The sequence below is a fragment of the Sarcophilus harrisii genome, chromosome 3 (genome assembly GCF_902635505.1).
Source record: "Sarcophilus harrisii chromosome 3, mSarHar1.11, whole genome shotgun sequence".
In the NCBI taxonomy this organism is placed as follows: Eukaryota; Metazoa; Chordata; class Mammalia; order Dasyuromorphia; family Dasyuridae; genus Sarcophilus; species Sarcophilus harrisii.
In genome coordinates this window covers 83,885,107-83,902,088 of record NC_045428.1, presented here as the reverse complement: position 1 = coordinate 83,902,088, position 16,982 = coordinate 83,885,107, and the positions used below count along the sequence as shown (strand labels likewise).

Here is a 16,982-nt window from a genome sequence, read left to right as displayed (position 1 = left end):
ATCTTGATTCCTATTTTATTATTCAGTTTAATAATTGTTAACATTTATGTAGTTCTTATTATGTCAGGGACTGCGCTGAGCGCTTTATACTTATCTCATTTGAACTTCACAACAGGTGGTAGGTAAATATGAATATATTTATTTATATAAATAAAATATAATCCCTATTTTATAGATGAGAAGAAATAAAGGCAAATGTCTAAGGCTGGATTCGAACTGAAGACTTCTTAACTTTAGGACCAGTGCTCTATGTACTATGGTGCCATTTAGCTCTTCAAAATAAACACTGATCTTTTAATTGCCAAAGCTGGTATTCTTTTTTCAGTGTTCATCTTCTTAACTTCTCAACATTTGACATTGGTGACCATCTTATTCTCTCCTTAGGCCCTGCTCTCTTTTGATTCTATTCTGACTTTTTTATTCATTTGTTTTTAATCTCTCATATGGAGCCCTCTAACCATGGGTATCCTTTCAAGGTTCTGTCCTGGGCCATGTCTTCTTTCTCTGGTTTCTTCATTAATTTCCTCATATATTCAATCATTATCTCTACACAAATGATTCTTGGCTCTCTATGTCTAGTCCTAGTGTCTCTCCTGAAGTCTGGTTCCATGTCATTAAAATGATGACTATATTATAAGATGACTATAACTATTAGTCATTTTAAACTGGATGTGCTAGAGATATCTCAAATACAACATGTTTAAAATAGAATTAATTATACTTTCTCCTAAATCTACCTCCCTTCCAAACTTTCCTATTTCTGATAAGGATACGATCACCCTTCCTGGAAGATAGCTTCACAGCCTTTGAGGTATCTCTGATTCTTTGTTCTCCCTCACTAAACAGATCCAGTTGTTTGTCAAGTCTTATCAATTCTACCTGTATGGGCTCTCTGATGTCTCCTTCTCTCTTTGCATGGGACCATCATCTTAGTTTAGTTCCTCTTTACCTTTTGTTTAGATTATTGTGATAGCCTCCTAATTGTTCTCCCTGCTTCAAGCTTCTGCCCTCTCCAAACCAAGCTCCACTCAACTGTCAAAGATCAATTCTGATCATTGTTATTGATTGATTGATTGACATTCTCAGATAAATCAGCAGCAAACATGGCCTATTGACATAGTTCTTTTCACCTACCTGCATCTTCATCCTGTTGATATGATTCCCAGGGGCTGGCTGCTTTCTCCTGGTATGAGCATGTTTGCAGCTCCATAAAGTCAGTTCTTTGGTGATCCTGGGGTTAGTGCCTCTCTTGGGAAGCATAGCTACTTATGTTTATTTGCTAGTATCCTTGACAGTCAAAGCTAGAGAGCTTTTGTTTACAAAGTCCAGTTCCACCCAAACCCCTTACATGCCAGGCTCTGTTTACTTAGAAAAGCAGAACTACTCACTTCTCTTCAGAATCTGTCTAAAAACATCCTTGTATTTTTCAAAATTGGTTTTAAACCTAAAAAGAAACATACATGAATTTTAAAAAATGCAAATTAAATGTGTGCTCATGTTTTATAACACATAACCTAGGCATTCTGAAAATACAGTGGAGAGTTATAACCCCAGAGATTAGAGTGAAAGATTCAGATAAGTGAAAAAGAGACCTGCTTTTCTTTCCTTCCTCCCTCATTTCCTTCCTTCCTTCCTCCCTCTTTCCCTTATTCCTTCCTCCCTCCCTTCTTTCCTTCTTTCTTCCCTCCTTTCCTTCCTTCCTTCCCTCCCTTCTTTCTTTCCTTCCTCCCTCTTTCCTTCCTTCCTCTCTCCCTCTTTCCTTTCCTTCCTTTCTCCCTCTTTCCTTTCCTTCCTTCCTTCCTTCCTTCCTTCTTTCCTTCCTTCCTTCTTTCCTTCCTTCCTTCCTTCTTTCCTTCCTTCCTTCTTTCCTTCCTTCCTCTTTTCCTTTCTTTCTCTCTTTTTTGCCTTTTCTTTCTATCTCTGTCTTTGTCTCTTTTTCTTTCTCTCTCTGTGTTTGTTTCTCTCTCTTTCTTTCTCTTTCTCTCTCAATTTCTCCATTCCTTCCTTCCTTTCTTCCTTCATTGTTTCTTTTCTACACTCTAGACTCAGGACTGTAAATAGGCAGCTTTCATTAATATCCTTATTAGTGGAAAATAAATTTATGATATGAATGAACTAAGATTAGGGGGGGAAAGTTCTGTTTTTAGTGACTTTCATTACATAAATAAAATAAATATTTTGAGTTTATATACATTTGAAAGTATCAAGATTGTTCTGTAAAATTACCAGGGCAATAGAGTAAATAGTATGATAATGGGAAAAAGGAACACTCATTCAAGAACTAATGATAGTGGAGATGACCATTATTGAGAAATATAAAACTAGAAATGTGAATTGGATAAACAAATCATTAGAAGTAAAGCCAGTCCTCCATTGTCCAGGGCTAGACAATGTCCTGAATTATTTTAAAGGTTTTTTTTTTTTTTTTTGCTTTGTCCCTTTGAAAATTTTTTTTTTTCATTTCACTGGCACCTGCAGCTGAAAGTAGGTCAAGAAGGGCCTTGAAATGCAAATGAATCCATTATGCTTTCCATTAGAAATTCTGATTAAAAAAAAACATGGCCTAGGATCAGGTTTAAACAGCGGCTAAAATAGGGTTTTGAGATTCTCTCTGGGTTTGAGTTGTTCCATTCCTGTTAAACAATAGCAAGGTATGTAATCCAGCCAAGCTGTGTGATGAGGAAGGCAGCACCTGCAGCCAACAGCAGCAGAGGAGTGTCTTCCTATGTGGGGCCATCTGCACACAGAAGGAGGGAGAAGCAGGTATTCTGCTGAAGATGCTTGGAACCTAGACCTCATGCTGTATACAAGACCATCTGTAAGATAAGATAACCTGAATTATTCTTCCTCGTACTAGGAGGATTCTCAGGTGTCTTGTTCTCTGCTGCAGCATTCCCCAAGGGACAGAGAATGCCAAAGGAAGTTAGTTAGCCATGATAAATTTATGTGTCAAGGACCAAAGCATCAAAGCCCTTCTATCTCCTTTACCTTAGGTCAGTGTTAGAGGTCCAAGCCTGGATAACTGACAGTTGAACTGGAACAAATGGAAGATGGCAAGATTTAATATGCTAAGACATAATCCTATTCTTAAGGAAAGTCACATAAAGTTAATTACATAGGTTGTTGTTGTTGTTGTTGAAGACCTCTGTCAAGAGGGTGATCACTATGGCCAAAGCAGCCTGGCCAACATTTGTACAATTCTAATTGTTAGAAAATGTTAGAGTCACAGTCTGGCTCTTAGGAATTTCTGCCATAGATCTCCATTCTGCCATCTAGGTTGTGTTCAGTCCTTTCAGTTTTTACATGACCTCATTTTTCAGGCTTTTCTTCATTCCTGATAAGGACCAGTGACATCAGGGGGGTGATATCTTGACTTGCAAATAAATTGAATTTAAGTGAGGCAGAACTGGACAAAGTCATCAGCCTGACTCTCTCCCCCTGATTCCTTAGAGTTCAGTGGCAAGACCTAATTCAAAATGACTGACAAGTGAGCCCTTCATTTTTTAGAGAAAAAGTGAGACTTAGAGAGATTGTTCCTTTCCCAGAGTCATATAATTAATAAATGGCGAGGATGGGATTAGAACCCTTATCCTCTGATTCCAAATTCCAGCTCCCTTCCCCTGCTGTATGAGACTATCCATTGAAAGGAAAACAGGATGGAAGAAAATTAGAAACCAAATGAAAAGAAGTGAACATATTTATCTGAGAGAAGAAAAGATATAGGAGAGACATGAATGTAGTCAAGGTATATCTTAAGAGATGTTACATATGAGAAAGATTAGACTTATTCCTGCTCGGTCATAGATGGTGCAGGGGATAGAATGCCAGAGCTGAAGTCAGGAAGTCTTATTTTCATGAGTTCAAATCTGACTTCAGGCACTAGCTATTTGACTTAATGTAAGTCACTTTACCCTGTTTGCCTCAGTTTCCTCATCTGTAAAATCCATCTTTAGGCTGGAGAAGGAAATGGCAAACCACTTCAGGATCTTTGCCAGGAAAAGCTTGCAAAATAGGGTCACATAAAGTTGGACATGACTGAAATGACTGAACAAAACCTAGATGGCAGAATGGGTAGAACTTTTTAAGAGGCAGATTGTGATGCTGACATTTTTAATAATTGTAGCTATTCAAATGTTGGCCAGTTTTGTTTTGGTACAAAGTGAGTGCCCTCTTGATACAGATCTTCAAGTAGAGGCTTATATGGTCACTTGTCAGGGATGCCACAGTAAATTCCTATTCAGGTTGGGGTTGGATAAAATGACCTTTGAAATCCCTTTCCACTCTGAATTTTGGTGAATCTGTGATTCTTTAGAGATCATGACTCTAGATTTTGCAACCTTCCATAGTGCTTTTGAAAAGAGATTCTCTGTAAATGGGCCTAAAAGGAGATGAGAAGAGATGTGGTCATAACCCATATTTTAGGTTTGCATTTTGAATTACTTTAGGAAAGATAAATAATTGAATTCATCACAACCTAGGAAACTAATAGCCTTCACTAGAAAATGATTGTATCATTTCTGTATTAGTTTACTTTTCTAAGAACACTAATTTTTTTCATTAGTGCTTATTGTCTATAAAAAGACTACAGAATGGAAGGATTCTCTCAATGAAATCTATTTATTTTATTTGTAATTATTTTAGTTTTTTCCCCTTAATCACATTTTACTTTTTCACATGTAAAGATAGTTTTTAATGTTCATTTATGTAAGACTTTGTGCTCCAGATTTTTCTTCCCCACTCTGTTACCTCCTCCTCCCCAAGACAGCAAGCAATATGATATAGGTTAAATATGTGCTAATCTTTTAAACATATTTCCATATTTGTCATTTTGTGCAGGAAAAATCAGATCAAAAGGGAAAAAACCATAAGAAAGAAAAAACAAAAAGGTGAAAATATTATGCTTAGATCCACATTCAGTTTCCATAGTTCTTTCTCTGGATGCAGATGGTATTTTCCATTTCAAGTCTATTGGAATTGTCATGAATCACCACAATGTTGAGATGAGCCAAGGGCATCACAATTGATCATCATATTATCTTGTTATTGTGTACAATGTTCTCTAAGTCCTATCACTTCATTTAGCATCAGTTCATGTAAGTCTTTCCAGGTTTTTCTGAAATCAGCCTGCTTATCATTTCTTAAAAAACAATGATATTCCATGCAATTTTTTTTCTTAAAGTAATTTCCTGGACTGCCATCCTACATAGAGAAATGTTTGTGAAGTGAGGGTGACCATATGTAGAGAGAAAGGAAGAGGAAGATATAGCATCAGAAACTAAAGGAAGCAACTCAAGTGAGAGGGCTCTGATTGCAAAGAATGAAATATATCTGACATAATCTGATGATGTAGAGTGTTGAACTCTTAGTCAGAAATATTGGAGTTCAAAATCCAATTCAGGGAGTCTAACTAGTTGTGTGACTCTAAGCAAATCATTTTAATCTCCCTGTGCGCCTCAGTTTCCCATTTGTAAACGGAATATGATAACATTATCCTCCCAAGGCTGTTTTAAGACTCAAATGAGATAACATAAAGTATTTTGCAAAACTTAAAAGTCCTGGATAATCTCAGTTATGGCTCTCAATAGAAAAAGAACAGTAAAAATCAGATTATATTTTCTAACATTTTCATCCAGGGAAAATAGGTAAAGAAAGAGTACTAAAGACAACATATATGTAATATGTATTGAGGGGGCAGGGTAATCCCACACTTTTCTTGTTGGCAAGTGAAATAATAGTAGTGCCATTTATTTATTACCCCTCCCCTTCCGGCTGAACACTCCTGTGGACTATGGGGTTGGAGAATGCTCTCCTGCTTATGTTTTTGTTTAGTCAATTTTTTTGGTTGTGAGTTTTGAGGGGATTTTTTGGCAAAGATAATGGACTGGTTTGCCATTTCCTTCTCCAGATCATTTTACAGATGAGAAAACTGAGGCAAATAGGATGAAGTGACTGGCACAGGGTCACACAACTATTAGTGTCTGCAGCTGGAAGTGTTCAGGTCCAACACTATATCTACTGCACCATCTAGCTACTTTTCTCCTGCTTATGGACTCATACTGTGCATTTCTAAACCATTGATTCCAGCCTCATCTTACCTTCTAAACCTATGACCGAGTTTATCAATGAATAAGCAGCAAAATGGACTAATTTAATTTTGTTCTTTTTTTTCTAAAGTTTCAACAGATTGAAAAAATGTCTGAAAGACAGTCAAAATGTTTTTTTTAAGGGAGAAAAAAGCCCCCCAAAAAGGTCTTGGATCCAATATAGGTAACTCACTGAATCCTGAATAATTAATAGTTACCTGGACTTTATGGAAAGTCAACAATATTCTTACAAGGCAAATGTGTCAAAGCTATAATGAAAATGTAAAGAATTGTGATACTGGCCTCATACACAGGTGATTTAGTAGAAGAAGATGCTTATATCTATATCTATATCATATCTATATATGTGTGTATATATGTATGTATGTATGTATGTATATCATTAGGTGTGGGGTAAGGAAGCTTTCAAAGGGCAATTACTAGCTCAAAGCTGTAAGGGAACCACAGACTTCATCTAGTTTAACCCCCTCATTTTACAGATGAGAAGAAAACAGGTAGGTTGTTTAGCCCCTCTCCCCCTGATAGTTATAGGCAGAGTACCTCCCAGCCCTCAAATTAATTTCGCCCAAATCTCTAGAAGATCTAATTCCATGAATAATTTTCATTTGGGAAGGCTACCATTATTAAAAGCAAGATGAAGACCTATGAATGTAGTTAATAAGGTGAACAATTAATAGGATGAGCAATACCCTGAAAATGTGAACAGCCATTATCACCTACATTTATCTCAGTAACTCCATCCAATTGAGTTTCATTCTTTAACTTGCCTTTCTCTCAATGCCTTTCTTTATTTTCCGTTTTCCCTTTTCCTTCCCTTTTCTCCACCTCTCTTCCCCATACAATACAGATTGATACCACATGCTTCTCTCCTCCCTGCAGCCTGTAGGAATTTTCAGCAGAAATAAAAATAGCTGACATTCCCATAGGCCTTTATTATCATTATACATATTCTCTCATTAGATTCTCATAACAGATATGTCACAAAACTAAAGTCGCAGATGGGATTTGAACTGCAGGTTTTTCCTAACTCCAAAGCCAATGTTTTGTTTTTGTTTTCCAATCTCTACACTGCTTTAGGAAAGCCGGTTGAGACTCCCTTATCACCAAAAAAAAAAAAAAAAAAAAAAAAAAAGCCTGAAAAAGCCTTTATCTCTCTTAGTTAGTCTCCTAACTCACATACACATGAACATCTTTCCTCCTTCCCTTGAGGCTAATGATAACATCATTTGGGACAGCTTCCTTTCACCTCTCTTCTCCGCCTCCTAATCCATCATAAACAGATATAATTTAGAAATATTTGCTATTGAACTGAGGCAGAAGCAATATTGTCATCAGCGTAGACTGCACCTGGCAGGAAGAGGAAATAGTTGAAGAGTTTGGGAAATAGAATATAAGCCTGGCATGGAGTGAGACATGATAAAGTAGTGGAGGGAGGGGGGGCTTCAATTATCAGAACATCTGCTGGAGCTTTTTCTCTGCCAAAAACAGAGCTGTAAATAATTTCCTGACTTGCCTTGATGGTAATTTTATCTTCAAAGGATGGAGCAACCAACAGGGGGAAATTTTCTATTTTGGATCTGATTTTCACCAATAAGGAAGAACTGGTCGCTGAATTGGAATTGATGGGACCCTTGGTGGAGGTGAATTAATCACTTCATTTTAGAATTTATGACAAACAAGAGGAGCTGGACGGGACATATTGTGACTTATACCCTAGATTTTGGGAGAGCAGATTTCAAAAAGTTCAGAGGAAAGATAGGATACTATATATGAAATTTAACAGAATTTTCCCCCATTCATGGTTAGACCTATATCATTGTATATTTATTTATGAGAATTTTTATATTTCTCTACATATTCCCTTGCATTAATGGTCCACACATCTTGTTTGGATCTTTCCCAGTTGATGGGCCCTGTTTCAATTCTTTCCTATCACAGTTTACCTAGATTTTCTTAAAACATTGAAACCATGCTATTATACTACACAAGATGGTGAGATGGGGGTGAAGTCTTAATACCATTTGTTGAATTCAGATTTGATTGAAGGGTTAGACCCAAAGAATCATCATTAATGAAAACTTGGAAGGAGAACGTTAGCAGAGCACTTCAAAGATCTGTACAATTTCAAACATTTTTATAAATATCTTAGACATAGGAATAAAAAGCATTTTTTAAAATCAAGTTTGTAGATGATTCAAAGCTTATGGCTAATCTGATTCAGCAAGATCTTTTAAAAAAATTTTCAATTTTTAAAAATGTTGAGGTCTACATAATTTTAAGAGACTGCAAGCTTATTATGAGCTAGGGATGTGGTATGGCAGCCAAGAAACAATATAATTTCAGGAGATATAGTTGTCTAGGACTAGGGAGAATGATAATAGTTCAGTATATTCTGTCCTAGTCAAATATGTCTAAAATACTGTGTTCAATTCTGGATCCCATACTTTAAGAATGTCTTTGATAATATGGAGAACCTTTAGAGGAAGGCACAGGAGTTAAGGTAGTTAATTGGAAATAAGAGACAAGGATTCTGAGAAGATGACTGAAGGTTTAGGAGTCATCCACATAGATGTGATAATTAAAGCCATGAAAGTAAACTAGGTTTTCTTAGGATGGCATGTAAAAAGAGATTTCCATGATTGTTTGATTCATGAAGGCCGTTGGCCTAACCAGAGTTTGGAGCCTATTCTGGGCTGATCTATATGAAGACTGTAGGAGATGGATGGAAAAACTTCCTGGTTTGATGAATTTAAAGAATAATACAATGGGAAAATTTCTGTGTGAGTAAGGGCCAGAATTTCTATTTATGAGACAGAATTAGAAACCATATGTCATGATACTGAAAAGTCAGAGGTGAAAATCACTGGAGTAGAAATAGGGTCAAAACTTAGATTAATAAAATATTAGATGCTTCTCAAAAAGTGAGATTTAGCTACAGGGGAACTGAGAGTGCTTTGGAAGTCAAGTATCTTTGTTTCATCTAAAATCTGTTCTGCCTTTGCCCCTTTCCATCAGTCCTTAGTCCTACAAGCTGCAATCAGCAAATGTTTATTGCATGAATGAGAGAAACTGAACGAGAGCACTTGGACATTTGAGGTGGCAAAAATTTACCAGGACTGGGTAGATATGAAGACTATGAAGAGTCCAAGATGAAGTATAATATTGCTCGGGGAGAGGCAGGGGGGCTACGATAAGGCATGGGCTCCTCTCCAGTGTTTATAGTCCCTGGTGAATAGAAGACACTTGGTAAATGCATGTTTACTAACTCCTCAAAAAAAAAAAATTATAGAACTTCAGAGAGTTTAACAGAGTCAGATAATAATAAGAGCTTTACTGATAATACTAAAAAGACAAGATATAGATATAAAATGGAACAAATTAGGTGTAATTTCTAAAATGCTCTATTATCATACTGATGATATTATTAAATGCTACTACTATATTTGGATGCTACCAAATCTCAGAATCTGATAGGCTATGGGAAGAAGGAGCAATGGCAATAAAATTGAAGTTAGGAAGGTAGTTAGATCTCACCAAATATAAAGGAAATCTATGTTGTAGATTATATGATTTTGAATGTGTTCAAAATTCAACCTTTGCTTGTCTGTTTCAATATTGATTCCATATAGTCTGGTGGCATTATGGATAGAATGGATTTTGAGTCAAGGAGACCTCAGTTCAAATTATTCCTTAGCTTTGTGATTCTGGGCAAAACACTCAATCTCTGTCAGCCTCAGTTTCCTCAACTATAAAATGAAAGGGGTAGGACTCAGTGGCCTCTAAGTTCCTCTCCAGCTTTAAATCCATAATACTATGATCTAGCTCTCTAATTTTAAGTGACTAAAAGATAATATAGAATAGAGATCTGTAACATGGATATTTTTTACATGGTACCATGTAAATCATAGGATTTCCTATGAATCAGTGCTGGAATAAGGCTCACTTGGTGTTTTTATAAGGAATCTATAATAGAATGCACAGTAAAATCCTTTTAGTTATAAATGGCAATAAGTTCTCTGGGTAATGGCACATTAAGCAAGAGATTTTCAAAAGTTTCTGTGCAGTTTCTGTGCATCTTGGATCAATCCAAGATGGTGAATTAGAGGCAGCCACCCCAAAAACTCTTCCAATATTCCCTAAACAACTTTGAAATAAGATCTCAGATCAAATTTTTGGAGAGGTAGAGAGAACAAAAGGCTGGAGTGAGATTTTTTTCTAGCTTAAGAAAACTTAAGAAGGTAAAAGGAGAAGTCTGTGGCAGTGGAGTGGAAGCCTGTCTGGAGCTTACACTACAGCAGTGGTAACAGTGTCAGCAGCAGCTTCAGGACCCCAGGGATGATAAGGCAGCCAGAAAAAAGATCAAAAAGATTACAAAGAACCCTTGATTAGCACTGGGTTATAAATTATAAAAAGATAATTGACAGCTTGGTTTAAGAAACACCAAAAAAATTGAATAAAGTAACTAAAAAATAGCATTAGCCATATGGTAAAAGAAAAAAGGCACAAAAAGCCACTAAAGAGAATGCCTTAAAAAGCCAAATTGAATGAATGAAAAAAGAGTAACAAGATCTCATTGAAGAAAATAATACATTAAAAATTAGAAATGGGCATGTGAAAGTAGATTCCATGAGACATTCTAAAACAAAGTCAAATGAATGAAAAAAGGAAAAAAACTGTGAGATGTCTCATCAGAAAAACAATTGATCTGGGTAACAGATCAAGGAGAGATAATTTAAAAAATGTTGAACTACCTAAAAGACATGATCAAAGAAAGAGTCTACAAGTCATATTTCAAGAAATTATAAAGGAAGATTGTCTTGCTATCTTAGATCCATAATGTAAAATAGAAATTGAAATAATCCATTAATCACCTCTTAAAAGAGATCCCCAAATTAAAATTCTCAGGAATGTTACAGCCACATTCCAGAATTCCTAGGTCAAAGGGAAAATATCTCAAGCAGCTAGAAAAACATAATGCAAACATTATGTATTCGTAATCAGAATCACACAAGATTTATCAGCTTTCACATTAAAGCAGCAGAGCTTGGAACATGATATTCTGGAAGGCAAAGGAACTGAAATTACAACTATGAATAAACTACCCAGTAAAACTGAGTGTAATCCTTTAGGAGGAAAAAACAGAATATTTAATGAAATAGAGTACTTTTAAACATTCCTGATGAAAAGACAAAAGCTGATTAGAATATTTAGTATTCAAACACAAGAATCAAGCATAAAAAGGTAAGCATGAAATAATTATAAGTAATTCAATAAAGTTAAACTATTTACATTCCTACATTAGAAGATAATACATGTAACTCCTAAGAACGTTGTCATTATTATGGCAGATAAAAGGAGATAAAAGGAGTTTATGGAAATAAAATATATATATATATATATATATATATATGTATATATATATATACACATTCAGTTGTGTATAGAAATATAATTTATACAATAGGGAAATAGGAGGGGAAGAGGATAAGAGAAAAGGGGAGGGAGATTATAAAGGGGAAGATGGATTAAGAAAGGTAGTAGTTAGAAGCAAAATAGAATTCTGAGGAGGGACAGGAGAAAAAGAGAGAGAAGAAACAGGGAAAATGGGATGGGGGAAATACACAGTTAGTTATCATAATTATGAATGTGAATGGGATTAGCTCACCCATAAAATGGAAGTACATAGCATAATAGATTATAAATTAGAGTCCAACAATATATTGTCTACAAGAGACACACTTGAAACAGAAATCACACAGTTAAAAGTGACAAAGTGAAAGCAAAAATGGAACTAATTAAAAGAGATAATTGGGGAAACTACATTTTGCTGAAAGGTACCATAGATAATGAATAAATATTTTTAAAATTTGTAGCAAGTTTCTCTGATAAAGACCATTTTCTCACATATATAGGGAATTGAGTCAAATTTATAAAAATAAGTCATTTCTCAATTGATAAATGACCAAAGAATATAAATAGACAATTTTCAGAAAAAGAAACAAAACATCTATGGTCATATGAAAAAATGCTTTAAATCACTACTGACTGGAGTAATGCAAATTAAAAGGTACCACTTCACAACTATCAAAAATGTGATATCATTTATCAGAAATGATAAATGTTGGAGGGAATAAGGAAAAATAGGTACATAGGTACCTTAAGGAACTATTGGTGGATTTGTGAAATGGTCCAACTATTCTGAGGAATAACTTGGAATTCTGCCCAAAGGGCTATAAAACTGTGCATACCCTTTGTCAAAGTAATACCATTATTAGGTCTGTATCCCAAAGAAATCAAGGTAAAAGAAAAAAGACTTACATATACAAAAATATTTCTAGCATCAATTTTTGTGGTGGCAAAGAGTTGGAAATCAAGGGAATACTTATCAATTGGGGAATGGGAGGGTTTCAGAAAAAAAATGGAAAGATCTATATGAACTGTTGCAAATTGAAGATAAAAAATGCCATACAGGTCTAGAGAGAGAACTGATGAGTATAAATTGAATAAATACAAATTGAAATCATAGTACAAGTTGAAGTATGGTTTTCTCATTTTTTTCTTGTTTCTTTTGAAATATAGTTAATATAGAAATCTGCATGATTTCATATGTATCATTGATATATTGCTTGCTTTTTCATGAGTAGGGTAAAGGAAGGGAAGAAAGGTGCAAATTTTGACATCAAAATTTAAAAAGAAAAGAATGTTCAAAATAGAAAAATTATAAATTAAAATGTTTAAAGAAATGTTTGTGATAGTTGAATTCCTCCCAAGACTTGACTTGGGGTGATCTTCCAGATTTTGGTAAGCTATCCCTGACCATTCACATTTTACCTTTAGCTTGTGATCTTGGCTGACACCTTGACTGATAATGCAAATGTCTATTCACTTACATGAAGGCCAGCTTTCTCCGGGTCTCTTCTTTTAACTCAGCTAAATAGGACACATCTGTCTCAAGAACTGCCTTATTTTCTTTATCCAACAATTCTTGTACCACATGCTTAAATATAGTTTGATATGACCTGGAAGGCTGCTACAAGGAAAACCAAAAAGTAAAAAGTCAGAATCATGAAGGACACTTTCTTATGCCACCTATTGTACAGTTTTGTTTTGTTTTTTAAATTTCTCAAAGGGAACAAATTATGCTACACTTTGTTATTCAAGAAATTAATTTTATAGTATTTTCACCTTTTTTGTTTTTGTTTGCTTTTTTTCTCAGAGTTTTTCCCCTTTGGTTTTATTTTTCTTGCACAACATGAAATGTGGAAATATGTTCAAAAGGATTTCACACGTTTAACTTATATCAGCTTGCTTGCTGTCTTGGGGAGAACAAAGGGGGAGGGAGAAAAAATTTGGACCTCAAAATCTTACCAAAATGAATATTGAAAACTATCTTTGCATGTATTTGGAAAAATAAAATATGATTGAGAAAAAAATTATCTATAGAAGAATGTTTCTTCTTAACTTTGAGGGACCAGCTCTGTCCTTTTAAAAAAGATGGGTTCTTTAAAGAGAATTTTCCCTCACTGGACCCAGAAATCTTTCTGAGAATGATCCAGTTGTCTCCATTATCCAATGTGGTACACATAGCATGATTTAGTGATATGAGCACAGAACTGAGATTCAAGACCCTTTTGGTCTTTGCTTTGCCACTGATTTGCTGCTTGACTTTAGGTAAAGTTATTTGGTCCCCCTAGGATTCCTTCTCACATTGTATACAGTGATCAACTAGACTCAGTTCTTCTCAGCAGTACAATACATGACAATTCTAGTAGATTTGGGATGGAAAGTGCCATCTGCATAGAACTATGGAGACTGAATGCAGATCAAAGTATACCATTTTCACTTTTGTTGTTTTTTTCTTTCTTGTGTTTTTTTCCTTTAGTTCTGATTTTTCTTCACAACATGACTAATATGGAAATAAGTTTAAAATGTTTGTACATGTATAATCTATATTGAGTTGCTTGCTCTCCTGAGGATGTGGAGAGGGAAAGTAGAAAAAAATTTGGAATTCAAAATCTTATGAAAGTGAATGTTGAAAATTGTCTTTATGCGTAATTGGAAAAAATAAAATACTATTTAATGAAGAGGAAAAAAAGGAATTATTTATCTCCATCTATTAAATAAAGGAGTTAAGATCAGAAGTCACCTACAGGCAGGCCTTTTCAGAGTTAAAGACTTATTAATTCTATGAGAAGTTATTTTCATATACAAATGATCACCTAAAACAAAGATCTCCAATCTTTTTGGATTGTGTACTTTTATCATTAAACCTTTTTTTAAGCACAACCCTAATATATGTATATTGAGTTGTGAATTATATACAAAAACTACTATATTAATTATGTATATAATAAAGCTTCCAAATAAAAATTTGAAAAGGATGACATATTGATGAAATAATATTTGATTCTAGAAATAATAGGGAGCCTTTGCAATATATTGAACAAGGTAGTGATGTGACAAAGTCAGCTAGGTTGTGTAGTGGATGGAATGCTGGACATATAGTCAGGAAGAGTTCAGATCCAGGCTCAGACACTCACTATCTATGTGATCTAGGTAAATCACTTGTTTTACCTCAGTTTTCTAATCTCTAAAATTAGCTGTAGAAGGAAATGGCAAATCATTCCAATGTCTTTATCCAAAAAACTCCAAATAAGGTTATAAATGGAAATGACTTAAGAAAAGCAATAAAGCTCTCTGGAATGTTTTTATGATTTATACTAGATTGAATTTATGACTTACGGCATTTAGTGATTTCTTCTAGGTAAAAGAAGGTTTTCTTAGGTAATGAGTTTGAAGGAGGGGATAAGATATCAGTAATTTAGGATATGCTATTATCCAGTCAGGTCCAACTCTTCATGAGCCCACAATATACCAATACTCTCTAAGTAGGGTTTTCCTAGCAAAGATACTGAAATGTTTTATAATTTCCTTCTCCAGTGGATTAAGGTAAATGTTTCAGACCAGTCTACATTCATCATTTTGTTAATAAATGACCTTAATCCACTGTCAAGGTCCTCCACATTATAATAGTGAATATTTGCATAGTACTTTGGGGGGGGGGGTCACAGGATACTTTTTTAATGGCCCTGTGAAATTTTTCTATCTTACTTTTGAAGGACCATGCTAGGACAAAAAGGATAAAAGGTATAGGGTATATAGATTTTGGATTAATATAGGATTTTATATAGAGTTGCCCACAAATGAAATGGGTTACCTTGGGGGAGGGGTAATGAGCTCTTCATGTGGAAGTTAGACTGCTTGTCAATTTGGGTAGACATTGAAATAGATGACCTCTGAGTCCCCTCTTAGCTTTAAAATTCTGTTTTTAGGTAGTATGCAAAAGATTTTTCCGCTTTTTACAAAAGAGGCCCTTCAGGCAGAGGAAAATTGTACCTTGCTCTGGTGACATAGCTACTAACTAGTGATGGTAGGACTTGAACAAAATTCTCTTACTACATAGTCCAGAGCTTTTTTCCTTCTACATCATGCTGTAATTTCTGATATCAGTCTTTTAAAGTAAGCTAAATTAACTTAATGTATGAATTAATTTAATTCTGGTCTTTCCTGGAATGGATACACAGGGGTATGACTTTGTAGCTAGCATTTTCTTTATCCCCTCAGCTTCATTCCATTTGAATAATGTAAGGATTTTTAACTTGGGGTCTGTAAACTGAATTTTTTTATAACTATTTTAATAGAATTGATTTTCTTAGTAATCCTTATGTATTTTATTTTGTACTTTCCAAAAACATTATTCTGAGAAGGAATCCATGGGCTTACCAGATAGCCAGAGGAATCCATGAAAAGAAAAAGTTAGGAACACTTAGCATAAAGCATGTGGAAGTCAATTCTTCTAGATTTTTGGTGATATTGGAATAATGAATGCTGTGGAGTGTTTCATAGAAATAGTTTGGTATTGAAATAAAAAGGGTTAATAAAATCTGGCAGATTTATCCTTTGCAATTGATTAGAAATATGAAGCTGCCAAGATTGTGGCAGTTTATCTAGGACTGTTCAGCAACAGGGGAAGTCAGAAGAAAGGATTTCTAAAAATGTATACTTGATCTCAGATGCAATCAACTGAAACAACAATTCATGAAGTATTTATCTTGCTCAGGGTACTGTCTCTATTCTATAAAAATCGTTTGCTTATGGGTTTAGTATTGATGATAAACTATTGTGTTTATTATGGAATTATCTAGTGACAAGGTTGGTCTCAGTTCTGGACTCACTTCTCTGTTGCTGGGATTTCTGGCTTTGAGGACCTGGGAAAATGACTTTTTTTTGAAAATGACTTTTTTAAAATAGTATTTTTTTTTTCAAATACATGGAAAGATAGTTTTCAACATTCATTTCTGTAAAACTTTATGTTCCAAATTTTTCCCTTGCCTCCCCTTGTCTCCAAGACAGAATGCAATCTGCTGTAGGTCAAATATGTGCATTTCTTTTAAATATATTTCATTATTTGTCATGTTGTGCAAGAAAAATCAGATTACAAGGGAAAAAATAATGAGAAAGAAAAAAACAATCAACAACAAAAAAGGTAAAAATATTATGCTTTGATCCACATTCAGTCTTCATAATTCTCTCTCTGGATCTGGATGGCATTTTCCAACCCAAGTCTATTCGAATTGCCTTGAATCACCACACTGTTGAAAAAAGTCAAGTCTATCACTATTGATCACCCCATAATCTTGTTGTTGAAAGTTCTTAGGCTAGAAGGGTCATAGATTTAGAGTTGAAAGGGGCCTCAAAGAATACCCAGATCAACGTTCTCTTTTAATAGATGAGATCAATAAGTAATAATACCTTTTATAGATGAGGACCCATAAGCAGGTCCATTGCTTCCAGACCCAACACTCTTCCTTTTCATAG

The 16,982-nt window shown here is 34.8% G+C and overlaps 1 protein-coding gene across 7 annotated transcripts in view; it reads right to left on the bottom strand.

The window, feature by feature from the left end:
- Positions 1-16,982, bottom strand: part of ERICH6B (glutamate rich 6B) — a 100,345-nt gene that overhangs the window by 21,021 nt on the left and 62,342 nt on the right. For all 7 annotated transcript variants that reach the window (XM_031958379.1, XM_031958384.1, XM_031958385.1 and 4 more), the window contains 2 exons: positions 12,995-13,134; positions 1,389-1,444 (listed from right to left, as the gene is read on the bottom strand). In XM_031958379.1, the coding sequence (XP_031814239.1) occupies positions 1,389-1,444; positions 12,995-13,134 (196 nt within the window). The remainder of the gene's footprint in view (positions 1-1,388; positions 1,445-12,994; positions 13,135-16,982) is intronic.